We start from the raw sequence: 22,664 nt of genomic DNA, 5'->3' as shown, positions 1-22,664 counted from the left end.
AGCTGGATGGATGTGGCACCTGGGGTTGTGGCTTACGGTGGCCTTGGCAGTGCTGGGGCAACATTGGAACTTGATGATCTTAGAGGGCTTTTCCAGCTAAACTATTCTGCGCCTCTCTGATAATTTTAAAGTAAACTGCTGTCTGAACACACAATTTCGGGAGTACATCCCAGTTTTGCACTGGAGTTTATTGCCTCCCGCCCCCCACTCCCACACGTACAGAAGCGGGAGAAGGAGGCGCACTGCCCAGCCGGGATGCTTATCCATAAACCCCTCTCCACAGACAGCGATCACTTGTGCTCCTATTTTACGTGGGCACCACGTTCCCCCAGCACGGCCATCCCAAATTCCCGCTTCCCGCGCGGGGTCAGCCCTCACGGGCTGCGTGAGGCGCGGCCCTTCCCGCCCGGGCCGCGCATTCCGGGGGGACGCTTTCCGTGCCGGACGCATGGCGGCGCGGCGGGCCGGGGTGTGCAGCAGCCTTTCCCTTCCGCCGCTCCGTGCCCGCCGCCGCCGCTCGGCCCGGGCCGTGCCGGGAGCGCTCCGGGGACAGCTCCGCTGAGGGCGAAGGCTTGTAGGGAGGGCTGGATCCCTGCCTGCGCCCTTTCCCCAGCGAGGCTCAGCTCCTGCCGTCTCCAGGCCTTGCGCTGCGCCCGGCTGGAAATGCCGTGTGGGGTTCAGCGCGTATTCACCTAATCTGCGCTCGGCCCCGCGTTTTGAGGGGGAAAGGGTAATTGTGGCTTCTCCCCGCGGTCAGCGTGAGGGGGCCAGACGCGTGGCTCCCCAAGCGCGGCTTTGGTAATGATTTGTGCCTTCCCTCCCGCTGCAGGCAGGTGATCCCGGCTGAGCCCGTCCCTGAGGGCGGCGGAGGAGCAGCTCGCCATGCCCACGGTGGTGGTGATGGACGTGTCGCTGTCCATGACGCGGCCCGTGTCGGTGGAGGGCTCCGAGGAGTACCAGCGCAAGCACCTGGCTGCCCACGGGCTCACCATGCTCTTCGAGCACATGGCCACCAACTACAAGCTGGAGTTCACGGCCTTGGTGGTGTTTTCTTCCCTCTGGGAGCTCATGGTGCCCTTCACAAGAGACTACAACACGCTCCAGGTAGGGGGTTGAACGCTAAAGCAGTAAACCCTCGACATTTTTTAAAAACCAGCCAATTGTGCCACCAAAGCAGGGTGAAATTATGTGATTTGGTATCATCCTGTGCACAACGTCATGAATTGGGTGAGTTTGTCCTCATTTTAAGGGCAGGTGAAATCAGCGTGTTTGAAACATTGAACTTTGCCAGTTGCACCTTTGCAGGTGAGCACTGGGGCGTGGCTGATTGACTCTGAAATGGGATGGAGCTAAAATTGGGATGGAGGGACGGGCTGCCTGATGAAGCTCTCCCAGTGGGTCTGTGATGTCCCTGTTTTTACGTGTAGTTGTTGGTTTGCTCTTGATAAACAATGCAGCTGACAGGACCATTTAGAAAGGCTTTGAGTCAAGTGATTTGGTAGAGAGAAGCTGCTCTTGAGAGTGTGTGGAGGTCAAAACAGTGCAAGAGTGAGAATAAGTGGGTTTAGGCCTCACAGATGTGGTGGGAAGTTGTGAGGTGGAAATAGAAAGGAGAGTCCAAGAGGGAAGATTCACATGAGCGCAGTAAGGCACTGGAGCCTCTGAATCCAGTAAAAATTGTACATTTATATCTGACCCTCACATGCAGGGGGAAATGACACATTGCTGTCACAGGGCACCGTGATTGGAGTTTGTCCATTGGGCAGAGATTTGAAAAGCTGTTCTCTGTTATGTTTGCAGTTTAGCAGGTGGGTGCCAGTGCATCCTCTCTGATTAATTTTCACTTCCCTGAGAGTTCATTTGAGGAATTTTGCAAGCTAGGAGCCCAACCAGGCTCCTTTAGCAAGTTCATCTCACAGCTGCACCCTGGTGATGCTGTGTTAAGTGTGAGGTTTTTACTTCTAGGAGGAAAGCTGGTTTATGGATGCAGATGTGAGTTTTGGGGTTGTTACTGTCTCTCTGCCAGGGTTTTTGTGAAACAAACTCCTCGTGGTCTCTGCTCTGACACCTGTGAGGATTCTCTCAGCTAAATGTTTCCCGTTAGATGTTGCCTCAGGTTTTCACTTTTTTAAGACATACAAAGGTGTTTTTTCACTCTTAAAGAGCTGTGTTGATAATATTACAGATCCTTCAAAGCCAGGAATGACTGCTGGTGTCTCCTGGCAGGGATGCTCCCCCAGCAGTGACTGTGGTGTTTGTCTTTGCAGGAAGCCCTGAGCAACATGGATGATTATGACAAAACCTGTTTGGAGTCGGCGCTGCTGGGGGTTTGCAATATTGTCCAGCAGGAATGGGGGGCAGCAATTCCTTGCCAGGTATGGCTGATTGCACTGCTTTAAGTTCACTGCATGTTGAGTTATCCCTGGCAGGGAGATTGGAACTTGTTTAAGACCCCTTCCAACCCAGACCATCCTGTGATTGATTGTGTTCCTGTTAGTTGCACATAGAAATGTAAATGTAATTTGAAAGTTTGGAATGCTCTCAGGCCTGCTTTGTGCAAAAACGCAAAGAATTATTGTTTTGGCTAAACCTGCAATATGAACAGAAGGTGATTTTTATAAAAATATTCAGCAACAAAAAAAAAAAGAGACTGTTTCCTGCCCAATGTGTTCTTGTAGTGCAGTGGATTGTAAAATGTGGCTCAGGAGCACTGTTGTGCAGGCTGCTGTTTGATCTGGATGCAGTCTGCTGTCCCAGGAGCCTCAGTGCATTTGGAAAGGGTGTAGTCCCTCATCAGGAGCCTCTCCCCTCCAGTCCTTGATGGTTTCCAGGGCTTGTAACAATCCCAGCTCTCAACTGACAGCGTGGGGCTGCTGCTGAGTGTGTTTTGATCTGACTTCTCTCCCAAATGAGTCATTTGCCATGCAGCTGCTCACATACATTCAGCTCTCCAAGCTCTCAGCCTTCCAAATCTGCTGCCTTTTGTGGCAGAGTTGGCTTTAACCCTTGGTTTTCTGAGACACTTGATTCAAGTGTCAGCAGTTTTGCAGCTCAGTGAGCTGGGAAGATGCCTGAAGCAATATTCCTTAAGGAGAAAAAGGATAGAGGTTTCCTGGTTAGGCAGTGCTTCGTCATCCGACATGGACAAAAGGCACCTTGGGACAGCAAAAAACAAGAAAGCAAACAACAAGAAAGCTGTTAAAACCAAGCAGAGATTAGACCTCAACTATTTTGTCTCTCATTTGTGCCGTAGCTCATTTTCCTGGCACTTCAGGTGCTGGGGTGGTGGAGGGCACTGAGGAATGCACTGTGCAGCCTTGGAGGAGTGGAAAACATCACTGGTGAGCAGCAGTTCTGAGGAGACTGCGAGAGAGACTGAGGATGAAGGGAGAGTACAAATCTGGATGTAGCAATTACACATGGAGTTTCAACTGGATTTGGTTTTCCTTACCTAGCAGCCAGAAATCATGCCTGCTGTTGCCATGCAGCATTGAAGGAGCAGCTCTTTACTCCTCTGGAAGCTGGGTCACAGCTGAGTGTAAATAATCCCATTATTCAGTGTAATTAGTGCAGGTTTCCACAGGGATTGGCTCTGGAATGGAAAAGTGTGTGGTTTTGATATAGCAGTTCTGCTGCAAAATGTGAGCATAATGCAGCTGTATTTGCAAAGAATTAAGATCACTAATATTACCATTTTTTGAGGTTTTTGTGGCTTGTAGGGGAAGTTGAGTTGCTCTCCAGATTCTGCAGAAAAAATGGGCTTTATCATCCATCTGAACATAAACCTGGAATCCTTGAGTCCAACAGCAAGAGGCTGGTTTTTGGCTGTGTAGCCACTGTGCTTCTAGTGTGCACTTACGAGATTCAAATTGTGGTGCAATTACCTAATGCCAAGAGAGCATTTATTTACCATGCACACCGTGTAAACCACACGGCTTCAGTCTTCAGTTTCTCCCCGATGCGGGGGTTCCTTCTGGAAATTTTGCCGGCAGTTCTTTGCCCCGCTCGGGGAAGGAGAGCCCCTGGGAGCAGGGAGTTTTGGGGGGAGCACGTGCTGCAGGAAGGCTCCTGCAGTGCGCGGGTGTCCGGGTGCGCGGTGCAGCTGGGAGTGTCTCACGTGTCCCCGGTCCCTGCAGGTTGTTCTGGTCACCGACGGCTGCCTGGGCATCGGCAGGGGCTCCCTGCGCCACTCCCTGGCCACCCACAGCCAGCGCAGCGACAGCAACAGGTTCCCACTGCCCTTCCCGTTCCCGTCCAAGCTCTATGTCATGTGCATGGCCAACCTGGAAGAGGTGATGTCTTATTCTTTGTTGCATTGGATAATTGTTGGTCTTCTCTGAACTGACGACCAGGTCAGCACAAAACATTCTGTTGATGTTCTTGTGCTTAAGGTTTAGTTGACATTCTGGTGCTCCATTAGTGGGTGAAAGAGAATTTAAGGTTTATTGTTGCACTATTATTATCTACTGCTACTGCATTATTACCATAATCTTTATAAATCGTGTCAGTTTGTCCCTGGGGAATATTATGGAACGTTAATGTCTCTGTTTATATTACTACTGCATTAATTACGTTGAATGCTTTTGGGGCTCTTCTTTATCTACAGTTAAGTTCTTGAATAAATGACTTGTGTTGCAAAGATGCTGAACACTTAAGACACAGTAGCTGTATGTAGAAATGTGAGAGGGGAAAACTGAAGTCTCCAAGCCAGTGTTCAAAACACCTTCCCTTAGTTTTGAAGTCAGTTTCCTTCCTCCTTTCTCCTTCTCTTGCAAATTTCAATCCCAGCTTTAAAAATCTTCACAGGAGTTAGAATTCTGCTGCATAAACATTTGTTTAAAAAGAAGCCTATTTGACTAATATTCATTAGATTAAGTTTTATTAATAGCATTGCTTTTGATTTGACACCTGTATTCCTGTGTCCTTCACAGAAGGGTTTTCTGCTCAGGCATCAGTTAGATATCTCAGCTTCATGGTCTCTGTCAAGGATGATCCTTTTCATTAAGCTGGTGGATTGAAGCACTGTTAACATCTCAAAATAACTGGGAAAATATTTAAAATAAATATTTAAAATAAATCATCTATTTCTGATAAGTAATAAGAGAACATTTCCTGGGAGACAAAGAATGTTGGTTTCTTTGGAAAGGAGAGAGAGAACAAAAAATCATGGGAGCATCCAATCAGATGCTTTTTGCTGCGTTGTGTATATTTTCTTTAAAAATACTGGGTAGTTTGAAAGAGAATAAAAAGAACACTCAACAAAAATATTTCCCTTTATTTTTCTGCAGCTTCAAAGCACAGATTCCTTAGACTGCCTGGAACGACTCATTGATTTAAACAATGGGGAAGGGCAGATTTTCACCATTGATGGCCCCCTGTGCCTGAAGAATGTGCAGTCCATGTTTGGGTGAGCACTCTTGTAGATAACAGACCTTTGGGAAGGTCTCCAGTTGGTATCTCAAAAGGAAAACAAGAACAATAAGAAATCTGGTGATATGAGATGTTCTAATTAAACTTTTTTTTAAAAATTTTATTTTATGATCTAGTTAACTGTAATTTCATCTTGGCCTTCACTGGTTGTGGTCAATATTTATTTAGTCATTGTAACCAAACTGTAGCATCTGTTTCTGCTTGGCAGATAGAGGACAGTAATTTCCATAATTATTGTTCATTTTCCATGAGTGGGATAATGCTGCTTTGTTTCATAATCTAGCAACACTAGAACTATTGAATTAACTGTAGTTAAAAAAGGTTTGGGAACTAAATTAGCATTTAATATGTACTATGTTTTCCTTAATAACTGTGTTCTAGAAAGCTAATAGACCTGGCCTATACACCATTCCACGCTGTCCTCAAGTGTGGCCACTTAACATCTGACGTGCAAGTATTTCCCAGACCAGAGCCTTTCATTATAGATGAGGAAATAGACCCCATTCCTAAAGCAATTAATACAGGTAACAAATCTTTGATTGCTTTTTTACTAAAATCCATTTGATTTCTGCCCTTTCACTACCACCTCTCATCCTGTGGAGTCATTGCTTCATCCACTTTGCCTCTGCAAGGATCAGTGTCTGATTGTGTAATTTTTTGTGGTGTATGTGTGACACCAGGGAACAAAAATATCATCCTACTTCATCCATGTGTACCTGGCTAAAGGGCTGGAGTAGGGTAGAGGCACTTTCAGAGCTCAGGGTGACAATTTCTAGGGGTAGAGACTGGGAGACAGCCACAGGCTACTTTCCATGAACACCCTCATGAGCTTCAGGGAGGAGAAATTATTTTTTAAAAAAACTGTGCAAAGAAGAACCTTCCCAGCCCTCTTGTTAGTGGACACAGCTCCCACGAGCAGCAGGTATTTGCTTTTTCTCTTTTGGAATTTATAAGACAGCAATGGATTGTGTGCAGTGTAATCATCAAGGTGCCCAGTTCTGTAACTCTCCAGCAGCACAGCTTGTGGGCAGCAGTCTGAGTGTGCTGAAAGTCATCTTCAAAAGTTGTGGTTTTTATGTATTTCTAACTTATTAACACCTTTGCACTCCATTTCACTTTGGGTTCTCTTGTACTACCTTTAGTCATTGCTTCAGAAAACCTGGTGGTGGTGATGTTAAATAGCCTCTGAATACATTTCAGTTATTTCCAAATATTACTTAAACTGGCTTAAATCTGATTTAAATTTGTTGTCTCCCTGCAGATCTAGAAATTGTTGGGTTTGTAGATATTGCAGACATTTCCAGCCCTCCTGTCTTGTCCAGACACTTGGTACTGCCCATTGCACTTAACAGAGGTGAGCAAGTTGGGTTTATTTCAGCAAAAACTGCTTTAAGCTTCCCTTGTAATGAGATTTGGACTGGAAGCACAGGGGTTTTTTTTTGCTTTTTCAAAATACCAGATGTCATATTTGTGTGATTGCATCAAAATTAAAACCTTGACCACAAGCTCTCTTATTTTGCAAACTGTGTTCTTTGTGAAGTTCACAGAGGGACCGGGGTCCTTGCAACATCATTATTAACAGAACATGCTAAACGTACAGCTCAGAATAATAATGAGCCATGAAATATGTGGTGCAGGATGAATATTTAATACCCTTGAGTACAATGCAGTGGAACATTTATGTGTCATTGTTGTGCCACTTTGCCCAAGCAGCTCATTCTGCAGCTGTTTGTTCTACCAAAGTATTAATTAACTCTTGCAGGCAGACAGTGAAGGGTGGTGTCATGGAAACAGATCTCTTGTGTTTGAATTTATTCTCATGTTTTCTCTTTGTTTGCTTTGATTCTTCCCCAGAGGGGGATGAGGTGGGACCTGGGATCACAGATGACACTGAAGATGAGAATTCAGCTAATCAGATTGCTGGGAAAATCCCCAACTTCTGTGTTTTATTACATGGCAGCCTGAAAGTGGAAGGCATGGTGGCTCTCGTCCAGTTGGGGTATGGAGCTGGATGTCTGCCTGAAAAATCTCTTACTTTGCTCATTTAGGCTTTATTTATAAATTATGCTTATTTATATCTGTATTCTGTGCAGAACTCTGCACTGCTAGACTAAGCTGTGGATTTTTAATTGCAGATTTGTTTCTGTCTGTACAAATTGCAAACATTGAGCCTCCACACAGTGAGAGGGAGGCACATTCCATGCAGAGGGGTGGAAGATTTCAGCCTTTGAGGGTTTGCTCTTTTCCACAGGCCAGAGTGGTATGGAATGCTATATTCACAAGCTGATAGCAAGAAGAAATCAAACCTCATGATGTCACTCTTTGAACCTGGTCCTGAGCCCCTCCCATGGCTGGGGAAGATGGCACAGCTTGGCCCCATTTCAGGTACTGGTCACACTCCTCTGAGTAACTCTTAACCATTCAGTGCTGTGTGAATGATCTTGACAATTCTTAGTTGCTAAGTCTATAATTTTATTTTTTCTCCCAGATGCAAAAGAAAATCCTTATGGAGAAGATGACAATAAGAGCCCTTTCCCTTTGCAGCCCAAAAACAAGCGCAGCTACGCCCAGAATGTCACTGTCTGGATCAAACCCAGTGGCCTCCAGGTAATGATCCAGGTTGTGCTGCTTTACCTGGAGCAGCAGGAGCCATCTCAGCAGGAACTGCAGTCTGTGCATGTCTTGCCCATTTAGTGTAATTGCTTTATTGCTTTCCTTTCATTTTTATAAACACTGCCTCTTTACAATGTCATGATTAAAATGCAATCAGAAAGCATAGCTTGTTTAATGAGAGCTGTGTCTCCAGTGGAGCATCTGCCTTGGTTTATTTGATTTAGTATAATTACCAGTTATGTTTCAGCCTTTGTGAGCTGCAGTTTTGTCAATGGTCAGGATAATTTATCCATAAAGAGTTGGGGGTGTTCTGCAGCTTCCCCCAGAAGCTGCCAAGATTTTTGGATTTTTTTTTTCTCTTTTCTGCAGACAGATGTACAGAAGATCTTGAGAAATGCAAGGAAACTCCCTGAAAAAACACAAACCTTCTATAAAGTGAGTAACATACCAGGCTGGCCAAGTTTGATCCACAGTGATGGTGGTGCATTTGATAAGAGGAACCACAGTGTGTTCTGTCCAGGCTTGCAGTGCTCTGCAAAAACTTACAGACTGGCTAGGTGAAACAAGGGGGTCTCATTTCAATGGTCTGGCACTACATTTTCTGGCATAGATGTGTCTACAAGTGCCCCTCATGACCTCTGCTACTTCCATGGTGAACTTCTGTGCTGTTGTCCAGGCAGCAATTAACAGGGATCAGAGAGGAATAGGAACACAGATGTCATTCTGAGTCTTGAAAATGTCTCCTCCATTTTATCTGCAACTGAAGCAGAGAAAGACAAAGTTCCAGGCACATTTGGCCAGACCATAATGATCCATAACCAGACTGTAGCTGGAGGTAATTATTCCTCTTGCAAGCTTAGTGCTGAAGCAGTTTGGTATTGCAGCCTCCAGAGACCTGAAGAATGAATACCCTGCCTTAGTGCACATAAGCACTGTTCAGTTTATAGGGAGGAAAAATCAATGTATCTACATTTTACTGGACACTGTGGTCAAAGGCAGCAGTCAGTCAGTGAAGCCTAGGCTGGAGCCCTGCTGGGACACAGACAAAGCAGGCAGGTACAGTAGCTGAACGCACAAAAGGAAGAAGTGGAGGTTTATAGGAAAGGATCAAGGGAAGACCACTGTTATCATCTTCAGCCCTGACTTTCTATCCATGAGCAGCTGGACAGTTTCCAGCTGCTGCACTGTGAGTAACATCACCTTTGAAAACAGATACAAGAAACCCACGTTTGATGTCGAGGCTTGGAGTGGCTTTAAAAGGGGTTTTGTGTCTTTGCAGGAGCTGAACCGCTTGCGAAAGGCAGCTCTGGCCTTTGGCTTCCTGGAGCTGCTGAAGGGCGTGGCAGACATGCTGGAGCGGGAGTGCACGCTGCTCCCCGACACCGCCCACCCCGACGCCGCCTTCCAGCTCACACACGCGGCCCAGCAGCTCAAAGTGGCAAGTACTGGAGCCTCGGAATACGCTGCCTATGATCACAATATTGCTCCTCTGCAGACAGACTTTTCCAGTAGCAGCACTGAGAGAATGTGAAGTCTCCATTTTGGGAGCTTCTCCAGATTAAGGCTCAAGCCTGTTCAGTCACTGTTTGAAGAACTTCCTATCCAAACAGGGAAGTTTTGCATCAGTGCTCTCTAAACAAACGTAGCTCGTTTGTGGTGGCTTTTAGTCAGACCTGGAAACTATGGAAAGTGTCCCAAAGCCAGTGTTGGATGATGGGTGGAAGTTATTTAGTACATGTGAAGAGAGAAAAAAAAGCCATTGGCAGCTGTTGGATTTTGGCCTCCCCAAAATGCAGTAACTACACAACTGAACTCGCTGGTGAAAGTATCCTAAAAGGCAGCTACTACACTTTAAACATCAACTTGATTAGTCCAAAGAAAGGTGTGAGAAGCACCCTGCAAGATCAGATACAAAACTGATTCTGGGGTGTTGGTCCCGACTTTATGCCCAACTTGACAGACTGTTTGTACTAAGCATTATCACTTGCATTGCAGTGCTTTTGCTTCTGAAAGTAACTTCATCTTGGGACATGTTTTTTTATTTGCATAATACAAATAAAGAGTAATTCTTCATGAAAATTTAAGTTGGATTTGTTCCGTTTTCATAGGAACCAGGCTGTGTGGCCCAAAACACTGGCCCGGTGAAGGCTCAGGTCCCAGCTGTTTATCTCAAGTTCAATATCAAATTATACAACTTCTCGGGAAGTTGTATAATTCAAAACAACAAACAACTGAACTAAAACAAAATTTGGTTGTAAATCTTTATTAATAGAAACACATTCTTTCTGAAGGACTAAAATTCAGTAGTGTAAGATCCATGACAGCTTGCACTAGGTACCACAATTTCACTGATGAATACATATGGATTTCATAACAGAGATTTAAATGCCCAGAGAAGAAATCAGAGTATGAAAGTGATCCTTGCTGTTCTGTTACTCAGCTAATTCAACCCTTTCACATACTTCAAACATAGGTACAGTGTGTGCTAAGTGAAATATTGTGTAAATAGTGCTCAACTCTCCTGAGTAAAGAAGGCTGTGCTTCTCCCAGAGAGAAGCTGTATCACGCCTCTTGTTGACAGAACACAATTTGTGAAATGCAGCATGGAGCTTGTACTGCTTCTATGTTAGTCTCCTCATAACACTATTTCATTTACAGTAACAAGCACTGGGTCCATATCACAAACCTTCTGCTGTTTGTTACTTTTAATATATATAAAATAATTTTCTGGAGGGTTCATATTGTTTTACAATAGAAAAAGATAAATAGTAACATGGCACTAAGCTAATCTCAGCTTGTGTCTGTTCTGGATTGCTGGCCTTGCTCTGCAGTGCCCTGGGGCAGTGGCAATTGGGAAACAACCTGTTCAGAACCCCAGTGCAGTTTAAAGTAAACTTGCTGTACATTTCTAAGCTGGTTTAAGGAGGCCAGAGGAATCTGGGATCAGCTACAGGAGGCTCAGTGTGAAGAAGGACATGCTGAAATAAAGTCAACTGAGCCAGAGGTTTCCAGGTGAGATAGCAGATGACCTGAAATGTGGGGGGAGCTTCTCCTTGGTGGTGGTGGTGGTTAAAGCAAGCAAAGAGAAAAGGGTCCTTCAAACCCTGTGTGGGACCTCCCTTGATATGTGCTATCTAAATAATACAGTTATTTGACCCCTCTGTTCCATATCCCCAGGAGCCAGTCAACCATACACGCCAGCTTCTCTGCCGCACCCCTAAATGCAGGTAGAAGAGTGACTTTGCTGCCTTGCTGAAGGCTGTAAATACATGAGCCACAGCCCTGCCAGGATGGATCAGAGGGGCCCCATCTCCCACGAGAATTCCACATTCTCCCTTTGCATGGGTTGGATGGAGTTCTGTTGGGGTTCACGTGCCAGGGGAAGGCTGGTACCTATGTTCCCTTGTTTTGTTACATTTCAATGCTCGCTCTACCACCCAGGAAAGCGTTTCTGCCTCAGTGGCAGCTTCCTTTCCCTAATGACTGGACAGGATGTGTTGCTACAGGAATACACATTGCTATGGTCCACACAGAGCTCCTATTCTGTTAAGGCTCAACTAGAAACAGACTAAGTTGGCAGCATTTAAATCAGCATTAGCTACTTCCAGGTTTAATTCTGCACCATCAATAGTGCTGCAGAAGAAAAGGGGGAGTATATACTGAGCAAGTTTATCCCAGTGGTTGATAAACACCCAAACACTGCACAGTGGCCTCAGACTGTGCCTCCTCCTGCCATCAGGATGCCTCCCAGGAACAGCATGGGCCAGCAAAGAGCATATCCCACATCAGAAGCCCTATCTGCATGCAATATTGAAAGAGCAAATCTCCAATTAAAAGATAAACACTATTTCTAGTTAGTGCTGCTCCACTGATTATAAGCATATCATATGCAGATAACAGGATTTCTTTCTAATATGCTGGTTGACAGGATACAAGTTTAAATGTTCAGTGGTAAATGCCATGCATAGATGATGGGAAGGGAACAAAATCCAGTATAAGGGAATGTTACCTGAATTCACTATGAAATCATGAAATCTAGCATGGTCATTTCATTTTACAAAATTCTTGCATTACAGTGGGTAAAACCGTAAGAATTAGAGGCTTATCTTGTCCCCAAGTGAGATAAGAAAGCATTGCAGTCCCGCTTCACTTCATCTTTCTCTTCTTTGGTCCAAGGTGCTGTTTCCTTTGCTTGTAGAGGTGGCGGAAGTTTACAAATACCCCTGGAAAAGAATGAAGTCTTTAGGTAGGACATCACTGCGTCTTTTTATGCTAAATGGCTGTACCAAATCTAAAGGAAAAATAACAGAACCCAACTAACCCAACCACCACACAACACAATAAATTATTTAGGGGTGTGTGTAGCAGTGAAAGCTAATGCAGGGGTTTTCTTGCTGGCTGAGGCAGGAGTTGCTGCACAGGCTGTTTGGTAAAGAGCTGCTTAGAAGGTTTGTTTGTCACCTTTAAGAAGTTGTGACACCAGCTGTGCAGAGCTAAGGAGGACGAACCAGATATTTCAGAGTGAAACTCAACTGAAGGGTGGCTTTAAGCAATGTCTGTGAGCAGGAGAAATCTAGTGAAAGTTCAGTTTAAAATTCTCAGTTAGGTTGTGGTGAGTTGTGGACACCTGCGTGGGTGTGGGTACAAGGAATTTAAACTGTGTTTACAAATGTAACACCAGAAACCAACTATGTCTCGAGCAGGTTTTCTTCTTTAAATATACTATTTAAAGAGAGTTCTATATTGTTTCCCGGAAAAACATGATTTCATGTTGCATTTGTGATTATATTGCAACATTTAACTAAATTACTTTAATTTGAAATTATGTTTAGATTGCCACTACATCATTCTAAAGCTCAAATACCCCCTTAAAGGTGAAACTAAGTATACTATGGTTATAAATACATGTAAAAATTATTCCTTTAACCCAAGTTTATGCTGCTAATTTGTTACCAAGATCACCTTTTTGGAGGCTAATCAGACCTCATTGGAGGTGTGTTCCCCTCCATCACTGACAAATTTACATGAACAATCCACAAGGGTAATGCTTAACCTCAAGCAATTTTGTGTTGCCATGGTCCCCAAGATACAGGAATTTCATTTTCTTTGAAAAATCAAGTTAGTCAGAGGAAACTGGCCTTTTTATTTCAATATTGAGAAATAGAATTAAATACTTACCTAAAAACAAGGCTATAAGATATAGTTGAAGCACAAATGGAAACTGGATTGTGACATTCAGTGGGTTTGGCAATCCCAGGCTAAATTTCCCTGTTTCACTGAAGATTGGAATGGATTGAACGATACAGACAGCTGAAAGCAGAAGGTCACCGTCATTACCAAGTACAGATAAAATATATAATTACCCTGCCCACGCCAACTATTTCAGCATAATCCCTTCTAATTTGCCAGCATTGGTTAATGACAGCAATTTTGAAGGTGTTGAACGTGCAGCAGGGTGGGAAGCACCTGGCTGAGGGGGTGCAGCAGAGAACCTTCCTGGTGAGGCTCTGATCTCACGCACAGCTGCAGCCCCAGGGCCTGTGCCAGCAGGATCTGCCATCCAGAAATACCCCCAGCAATGAAGCGGGCACACTCCTCCCCCTGCTGGGTGTTGGGCAATGCCCAAAGCGCCTCCTGCCTCACAGACACGGGGTTGCAACACAGAAATAAGCCCCTGCCTGTCCTCTGCAGTCATTTACAAGATACTATCAAGACCTGGGAGCTGGTGTGAACCCAGGCCAGGCTGAGCAAGTCAGGCCCAGCAGACAAAGCTTTGGTTCAGCAGAGGGAAGTGAGCACTGGCATCCTGTGCAGCTTGTTCTTGTTCCATTTGTTCACACAACCCATCGTTGCCTTTACTTCTCCCTCCAGAAAGGGAATCTTTCCTCCAAAAGGAAGACTTCACATCAAATTGAAAATAATATTTTCAATTGGAAGACAAAATACTTATATTTGGTTCACCTCACAGCAAATCTATTTATCTGTTGTTCTATTTTACTATTTTAAGTCCAGCTGCTGAAAAAAGAAGTTATTTTCCCAGCCTTGAATTCATTATTTAGTGCACTGTTTTAAGGAGATACCTTCTGCCAAGCCCCCCAAGGGGTAGAGAGGGATCCAGGCAGTGTAACGGAGCCAGGTGAGTGGTTTCCATTCAATTCCAATGCAGGAAAGCATGTAATAGGGATACCTACAGTGTGAGGAGAAACAAGCACTTTAAAATGGAAACTGCTACTAGAATTAGTCTTGTGTATACACACTGTGTGCTCAACACAATTCCCAAATGACACAAGAATATTTGAGGCATTGTCCTGTGGGTGATGATGGACACTCGGTTATTGGGCAGTTTACAGAGCTCAGGCCATTCTAAACACAGGGATGAAGGCAGCTGCCTGGCTGCCTAATAAATCCTTCAAAATAACTTCTTTTCAAAGATAAAGACCTCATTTAACAATGGAAATTCAAAGCACCAAAGAAATAAAGCAACAGGGCAGTATCGCTTTCAGACTCCAGCCCTGCCTTAGTTTTTGGCAGATGAAGGAAGGCTGTGAACAGTCCACGACTCAAGGAGCTTTTACCCTCTGGGGCCAACTCTTCCAAAAAATACAAAGATCAAAATCTTCTTTCTCGGGAACAACCACTTTGTTCTGTGCACACTTGGTAGGAGGAAAATCCCACCAACCTGAACAGCTCAATGATACTCCAGAAATAAAATATGAAGAACACCACAGGTTTGCTCTGCATTTCCTCCAGGGTTCCAAGGATAACAAACAAAACAAAGTTTCTTCCAAATACCTAATAAAGAAAAACATATTAAGGAACATTCATTTTTCATCAAAAGGAAGGGCAAGTCCTTGCTGTCAGAAACACAAGATATCTACTCCTCACACATCTGAGCACACAACTAGCTCACAGCTGAGCTGTGACCTGCTTCTTACAAGCAGGCATCTTGCCCTGTATTTAGGTACAATCCAAGGGATCCACTCTCAAATCAGCCATCCTCATTTTTATGCACAACAACCACAACCAGGATAAAAAGGGCACTGGCACCAAATCAAAATCATGTACTTTTATCAGCTTCTTGCTTTTGCTGTCCTGCACTGCCTTACCCAGGTGATGAAAGGAGACAGACAGCCTGTCACAGCCAAGACTGGGAAGCATGGATTCCTGCCTTGTGAATAAGAAATCCTCTAGGTTCAGTGCCAGTGAGGTTGCATCACTTATTTTAAGAGAGTCTCAACACTTGTGTAAAATAAACATTTACTTTAAACATAAGAGCAAGGAGAAGAATTTAAAAATACAACCTGCACTACAGAAGGTATCAGCGGTGATCTGACCAGTCCTATTAGTGAATTCATGATCTCCATTATTGCCAGGGTCTGACAGAAATACATCATATCAGAAATAGTGTGAAATGTGTCATAGAAGGAATCTGTAAGACACAGGAACCAACCAGTTTAGAGAACCAATGAATTTCCATGTCAGGAGGCTGGTGCAGCAGCACAGCTTGTGATAACAGGATTCTAGTTGTATTTGAGAAAAACATGATGCATAATTACATAAGTTCTTTACAGGCCTTATCTTGAACTCACAGCAGCTGGGGCAGAAACACTGCTCCATTTCACACACAGAAGGACCAAGAGCTATTTCAGTAATTGCTTTACAAAAATGGCAATAGTGCTGTACCTCAGCAGAATGGATTGTTCTTGCTTCAAAAACAAAATATTCTGTCCAGATCATTTTCAAAAACATTAACATTGCAGTCAGCAAGACATTTTGCTTCAGCTGATTTTGTTAGAAGTGATCCTGGCAGAGCATAAGTATCATTCACAGAGTACACAGCTGTGACTTACAAGGGGACAGTATTTTCCTGCCCTTGACACTTTGATGACCTTTGAAAGGCTTTGGTTGTGCTCTTTGGCACTGCACTCATGGTTTAGTTCCTAAATATATCTCCCTTTAGATTTTGCTATTTAAAAGGTCCTAAAAACAACACTGAAAATCAACTCAAAGCCTCCAATATAAATAAAATAGTGCTCATTACTTGCCTTTTCCTAAGATGAATAGTCGTACTGTCATGTTCACAAAAATCCAAGAGAATCCCAAAAACTGGACAAGATTATACATGACTAGGTATCCCTTCTTCAGGTGTTTGAAAGCTAAAATCAATAATAAACACATCAGGTGAGAAGAGTACAATGGTAATAAGAGCTGCAAACCAGGCTTTCTGAGAATAAAGCTTATAAGGAAAAGGGAAGTTACTGATTGTGATAAAAGTACTGTTGGGTGCACTGGGGGTTCTGCTTTTGCCATCATCTGCCAGAACTCAATACTTGCTAGTCAGATTTTTGACATTCCTTGGAAACTTCAGTCCATTTTTATTAAATTTCTAGTAGTTCACAAAACAAAGATCCCCCTCCAAGACACACCAAGCCACTCAAAACTGCTCCTTAAGAGTCAAGGTTCACAAAGTGTGAACAAACTTCCTAAATCCCACGTTACCCACTAAAAAGATGCAGTTACTTACGGTCTTTTGGGACTCTGGATTCTATTTTCATTTTGTTAATCTTTTCTTCTTCCTTAAGATGAAGGATAAGGTTTTAAAGATTTACTGTAATTAGCAAGTGATTTGTTAACTATACTACTGCAAAGCTGGTGGGTTTAAAACTCAGCCAAGCAGCCAGTAGCTAGAAGGTTTAAATTTTCACCAGCATAAAACAGAACATTCATCATCCAGAAATTATAGCACAGTAAAAGCCAGAGGGTGTTAACCAGTTATCCTGCCCTCACCGTGTGGTTGGTTCTAGTAATTAGATGCTTTAGCTGAAAAAGCCTCTGCTTTCTGTGTCACTTCTCAGTTATGACTGTGCTGTTTCTTACATGACCCACCAGCAACCTGAAGAGAACAGAGAACATCCAGCCCAGGTTCTCTGCCTGCCTTTCCCAATGCTCCTGGGCCTTGGCACTGCAGTGCCCCTCTCTCTGCTCCCTGCTAAGCTCATGGCTGCAGAGGGGAACAGGGCAGTGCTTGTTGGAAAAGGGATTTGCAGGAATGTGGTCTGTTCAAGCCTTTTCCAAGTCCATCTTGCACCTCCCCACTCAGTAAGCTGCTCAAGCTCACCAGATGGTGGGAATTCACCAGGAGGCCCAGCCAGGGGCTCAGGAAAGCCTCAGCAATCCCTGCTTCCCAGACAGACAATGTCCAGGACTCACTCCTTTGGGCTCCACATGGCAGAGTGACATGATCCTCTGTGGATCAAGACACTGGGCATGTGGCACATGCAAGGAGCCAGCACACAGCTTCCAGTTCCAGTTCTAACCAGAATTGTGCCTATTTCCAAATTCCCGCTTACAATCTGAACCACTTAACTAAAACTGCGGGTGTTGAACGGTGGGTGCTGCTGCCTACCATCTGTTCCCAACAAACCTCTCCTGTAGAAAAGCGGGTTGGGTTAACATTCAGGCAGTGCAGTCAGATCCCCACACAACACTCACCACAGCTGGCTCAGCAAGAGAGGCAAGAAAGGCTCCTTTTTGCAAGGTTTTATTCCAGCAAAGTATATCACATGTGGCTGAAGGGAACCCGGCGAGAAAGAGCAGCCACTGAGTGCAGGCAGCTTAAGAAGGGGAAGGGGTGGGGGGCAGAGATAAGGGCAGGGCAAAAGGGATTGGTCTCCTGGGGATGGCAGCCACCAGTGGTACCAAGCTAGTGAGGGGACAGGGAAAGGGGAAACCAGGGGAAGTCCATGTGGGAATCTGTCTTTTCCCCCCAGAAGGAGGACTACTTTATGGTAAGAGGAGAGACTTCATCGGACGCTACACTTAACCAACTCTATACAGAACAGCAATAACAATCAGCATGCCAGCAACTCCTGGTAAATGAAGAATGCAGGTTCAGGCACAGGAGAACAGCTGTCCTTGTTTTGTAAGTGGCAGCACAAGCTCCAGGTGCCCACAGGACTCACCTTTTCCTTCAGCTCCATCTCAGCATCCGACTCGTCCAACCAGCGGTCGAAATCGGGCGCCAGGAAGAGCGGGCGCTTCTCTTGCTTGGTCAGCCTCTCCCACCAGTTACTCTCTTTCTTCTGCACAGTGATGTTCAGCTGCCTTTGGGTCATCCTGCACACAGGCTGGGGGCAGACACACCAGCAAAAGTCCGATGAAACAAGCTCTGAGGCTGAGTTTGCAGCCAAGCTCCCCTTATCAAGGAGGCAGGGATGACACAACTGCTGCAGCACAAACGTCTCTCTGCCACCCAAGGCATGGAAGCAAAGGGCAGTCCAGTTGAAGATGGCAGCTGTGATGGTTGCACGACTTCATGAGCAGCCTCCCCATATCACAGCACCACTGCATCCCACCAGAGAGCTAGCAGAGACCCCAGTGCCAGCCTTCTTAGACAGAACCCCTGATCTTGGCTTTACACCTTCTTGCACTTAGTACTGTGAGCCACCCACCTCCTCTAGCCAGCAGTAAAAATAACACTGCCAGCAGCCACAGGTACTTGTCTAAACCGGGGACCCCATGTGACACCTGCTGCACTGAGAGAAGGAGCTAAGAGCCTTAGGGAATGCCTGGAGACAAGGTGAGCTGACAGAGCAAGCAGTGTGGTCACTGCCACCCCACAAGGCCTCTCCACCTGCACAGTGGCAACCCAGAACCTCTCCATCCTTACAGTCCATGGCATTGTCACCTTGGAGCCCTTCTGACCACCGAGGCTGCTCCACATGGCACTGCCTGTCAGACCACCTGAAACTGCCGCACAAGCTGCACTCCTAACTGAGCATGTTACAGCAGCTCTGCTCTGTCAAGGCTGGCTGGATGCTCCTCAGGCATCTGAAGGCGTCTGCTGTAATTTACAGCTGCTACACCTCATCCTTGCCTGCCACAGGCTCCATTTCTCACTGCTGGCACCAGCAAGGGGAACTCATGCTGCACATCCAAACTAAAGGAGAAAAACCTGGACTGTGATAGTGCCTGGTCCTGACCATCTGTAGTTACACAGAGTTCAGTCTGTTCTCCAGTCCCTCCACACTGACTCAGAGTGACAACTTTTGGAAGGAGGCTGCTCTGCAGAGGCAAGGACTTGCCTTCCAGGCCTGGCTCACAGCAGAGCCTGTGTCTGCCAGCACAGGAGACAGGCACAGGCAGAGACGGGCACCTCTCCCACACTGTGGGCCAGGTGATAAGGCAGTGACCAGACCCTGGAACCAAGAGCTGTTCACTGTCTGCCACTCCACACCTGGCAGGAGCCACACCAGAAACGTGTCTGCTGACAGAGCCCAGAAATTCCCCCTCCGATGGTCTCCTTCCCTCCTCCTTCCCTGCCGAAGAGCAGAGGGGAACGGTGGCTGCTGGTCTGACTGGAGCTATCCCAAACTCAGCCAGGAATAAGCAGCACAAATCCTGCCCAGGAGCAAAGCCCAAGTTCTCCTGTGCCCCAGGCTCTGAGAGGTGGGGACACACCTCACAGCCACCTGTGAGTAACACAGAGGGACAGCTCTTTGAGCCAAGCTCTTCCCACTCAGACTGCAACGGGAATTCAGGAAAGACTTCTCCAACGGGAGCTACAACATATCACAGCCTACGAAATCTGCTCCAGCCAGAAACACAAATTCTCCTGACTCTCTTCTTTTTGACTTCCTTCTTTTGTCCAGCTACAAAAGAAGCCATGAAACATCACACTAACTGCACAATGTTCCCCTGGCCTCCAGTCAAGGTTGCATCAGACAACACATTGCCAGATTACCCTGTTATTTTGCTGCTTTAAATCCTTTAAAAACTTAAAACTGCTGTGTAACAAGTGACAAGCAAGTGCTTACTCAAGCTGGTCCATGCAAGCACCAGCTCCAGTGAGGTGATTTGCATTAAACCAAGACAATGGCACACAGGACTGCCACAGAGCTGGCTGTTACAGAGCTACCAAAAAAAATTTAAACAGTATATTGGGAACTTTATGCACAGCCATTTCCCTTTCAAGTTCTTCAAAATTTACTTTTTCTTTGCAAGAATTAGAGAAGTAAAAATACCTACTTTAGGTTCCACTGGCTCAAGGAATTCAATCTCAAATTCATATATGTTGTCTCCTTTGGCACCATGACCCTGGGCTAAAAGACAAGAATTGACAGCATGAGGTTCCACACTCTCCACCTGCAAAGGATGCTTCGTACACAGAAATATTCAGCACTTATTCACAGCACTTTCTTCCTTCCTTCCTCAGAGGCAAGAGGAAACCACACAATAAAAGAGAAGACACCAAAGCATTGCTTGAAGGGGCAGATGCAGAACTCAGCAGCTAAAGGTGCTCCAAGTCTGCACAACGCTGGAAAAGGGTCCCTGCTGCAGGAAGCCAGCGTGTCCAACTCCCAAGAGAGGGGATCAAAAAGCTGCTCACAGATAACTCAAATCCAGCAGAAAATCTCTGCTGGAGGATGCAGCCTTTGCAGAACGGAGCACCCAGGGAGATGGGTGCTGCTGGCTGCGTAGGAGGGAGATGTGGGGAGTCCCTCCCAGCAGCAGAAGGGCACTTATCAGGGTTTGTCATCTCCCACATTGATCCTGTCCCCGGAAGGGCTCCAAAACTGCACACTGTGTTTAATTCCCACCCTTCCACGCTGTAAACTGATCCCAAAGAGAACACTATGTGCAACGCTCTCCTATCAAATGGCCTGGCTGCGGCTCACCAAGGAGGCAGCAGCTCCTAATGAGACACCTTTAAAAATTCCATGGTGCTGGTATGTGCAGCTGTCCAGCTGCAAAAAACCCATCTTTCAGGGCAAGATCTGCTTTAGTTTCCAAATGGAGCACTAGTTCCTGATGTGGAGGCTTGATAAGAATTGCACACAAGGTCTTTGTGAAAGAAAAAATTGCTGTGAGTTATCTCCAGGGTTTGGCTGGCCCGGGATGGGAAGGATATATGGAAATTCCACTGGTATTTAAATACGGGGAGGTTGGGGTTTTCTTGTTAGATAAGATAGGGCCTGTTGTGGTTAGCAGGGCTGGAACACGGAGGGCTGTGGGTGGGAATGTGGCAGATCTGAACATGCCCAGCACAGCGGCTCCTGCCGCTGATGGGAACCGGGACAGCCCGCGATGGGGACAACCGGGACAGCCCGCGATGGGGACAACCGGGACAGCGGCAGCCCCGGGGTGCGGGCCAGGCCGAGACCCCCCGATGGAGCCCCTACCTCTGAAGTGCAGGACATTATCGGTGATGGTGATGTCCGGGTTCTGCGGAGGGAGAACACGCATTAGCTGGCAGCTCACGAACCCGCGGGGGTCAGCGCACCCAGCCGGGGGGGTCCCGCCGGCCCCACGCCTGCACAGCCCCGCAGCCGCTGTCCCGCGGGGATCAGCAGGTGAGCCACCCCAGGGGTGTTCCCCGCCTGCAGGTGAGCCTCCCCCGAGGGTGTCCCGCAGGTGAGTCCTTCCAGGTGTCCTGCAGGTAACTTCCCCCCGGGGTCCCCCAGGTGAGTCTCCCCCCACACCCAACTCCCCCACAGGTGTCCCCGCCCGGCGTCCCGCAGGTGTCCCCTCCCGGGTGTCCCCAGGTCAGTCCGTCCCCCGCCCGCCCCAGGGGAGTCCCCCGGGTGTCCGCGGGTGTCGCGGCCGTACCCGGACGTCGCTGAGGTCCACGCGCAGGAAGAGCTCGCGGTGCCGCTGCGCCCAGTGCACGTGCGGCCGCAGGCTGGGCCCCGCCATCGTCCCGGCCCGCACCGGCCCGCGGCGCCCCCGCGCCTGCGCGCTCCGACCCCCGCCGGGCGGGCCCCGCGCCTGCGCGCGCCGCGGGGGGCGGGCGGGGCCGCCATGGCCGGGCGCCCTCAGGGGATCCGCGGTAGGTGTCACTGAGCTGCGGAGCTCTCCGGGCTGGGAAAGCCCTCCCGGATCCGTTCTGACCGTTCCCCACCACTGCCGAGGCCACCGCTGAGCCGTGCCCTCACATCCACGCGGCTTCGAAATCCCTTCAGGGTGAGGACTCGACCGCTGTCCCGGGCAGCCTGTGCCAATGTTCAACAACCCTTTCTGTGAAGAAATTTTCACTGATACCCAAACTAAACCTCTCCTGGCACAACTTAAGCCTATTTCCCTTGTCCTGTCGCGTGTTACCTGCTAGAAGAGACTGACTCCATCTCAGCCATGACAGGAGAGGCTGATAAGAATTTAGCAAATAGCAATCCTGCAGCAGTGCAACCTGTTCCAACTCTTACAGTGCCATTATTATGTGCCCCAGGACCTTCTGCTGGCCAAGCACTGGCACAGGCTGTCCAGAGGAGCTGTGGCTGCCTCATCCCTGGAAGTGTTAAAGGCCAGGCTGGATGGGGCTTGGAGCAACCTGATTTTGGTGGCGCTGCCTATGGTTGGAGCTGGCTGAGCTTTAAGGTCTCTTTTGACCCACACTGTTCCATGATTCTATCATAATAAGGCTAAAAAAGGACAGCATTGATTCGTTCTTTCCAAAAAGCCCACCGCTCACTCCTCAGCAGCTCACACAAGGGTACCTCGCCCACAGCCATCCTCATTCCAAGAGCAAATCCATCCTCCTTCAGCCCCATCCCTTCATGGCCTCTCCCAGCCTCAGGGTTTTCCATGCGAATCTGTGGTGTGGAGACAGCAGGTCCCTGTCCCTG

The 22,664-nt window shown here is 46.9% G+C and overlaps 2 protein-coding genes across 3 annotated transcripts; one reads left to right on the top strand and one right to left on the bottom strand.

Annotated features, from left to right (window-relative positions):
* The first annotated feature begins 600 nt into the window (after positions 1-600).
* On the top strand, positions 601-10,122 carry INTS14 (integrator complex subunit 14). 2 transcript variants are annotated; one of them, XM_038147145.1, is made up of 12 exons: positions 601-730; positions 830-1,104; positions 2,268-2,375; positions 4,137-4,292; positions 5,289-5,407; positions 5,812-5,954; positions 6,692-6,784; positions 7,285-7,429; positions 7,682-7,815; positions 7,919-8,037; positions 8,413-8,478; positions 9,323-10,122. In XM_038147145.1, the coding sequence occupies exons 2-12, from the start codon at positions 883-885 to the stop codon at positions 9,572-9,574; spliced, it is 1,557 nt and encodes a 518-aa protein (XP_038003073.1). In that variant the 5' UTR covers positions 601-730; positions 830-882; the 3' UTR covers positions 9,575-10,122. The 2 variants fall into 2 exon arrangements, with proteins under 2 accessions (XP_038003073.1, XP_038003074.1); XM_038147146.1 differs by lacking the exon at positions 2,268-2,375.
* A 168-nt stretch (positions 10,123-10,290) lies between these two features.
* Positions 10,291-21,811, bottom strand: HACD3 (3-hydroxyacyl-CoA dehydratase 3). Its single transcript, XM_038147147.1, has 11 exons — positions 21,652-21,811; positions 21,225-21,267; positions 20,071-20,144; positions 18,006-18,170; positions 16,568-16,619; positions 16,089-16,199; positions 15,345-15,472; positions 14,723-14,835; positions 14,124-14,230; positions 13,222-13,353; positions 10,291-12,266 (listed from the first exon to the last, which is right to left on the bottom strand). The coding sequence occupies exons 1-11, from the start codon at positions 21,736-21,738 to the stop codon at positions 12,190-12,192; spliced, it is 1,089 nt and encodes a 362-aa protein (XP_038003075.1). The 5' UTR covers positions 21,739-21,811; the 3' UTR covers positions 10,291-12,189.
* Between the last annotated feature and the right edge of the window lie 853 nt (positions 21,812-22,664).

This window comes from Motacilla alba, chromosome 10 (genome assembly GCF_015832195.1).
Source record: "Motacilla alba alba isolate MOTALB_02 chromosome 10, Motacilla_alba_V1.0_pri, whole genome shotgun sequence".
NCBI classification, from domain to species: Eukaryota; Metazoa; Chordata; class Aves; order Passeriformes; family Motacillidae; genus Motacilla; species Motacilla alba.
The sequence above is the reverse complement of the archived record's forward strand: the minus strand, read 5'-3'. Positions and strand labels throughout refer to the sequence as shown.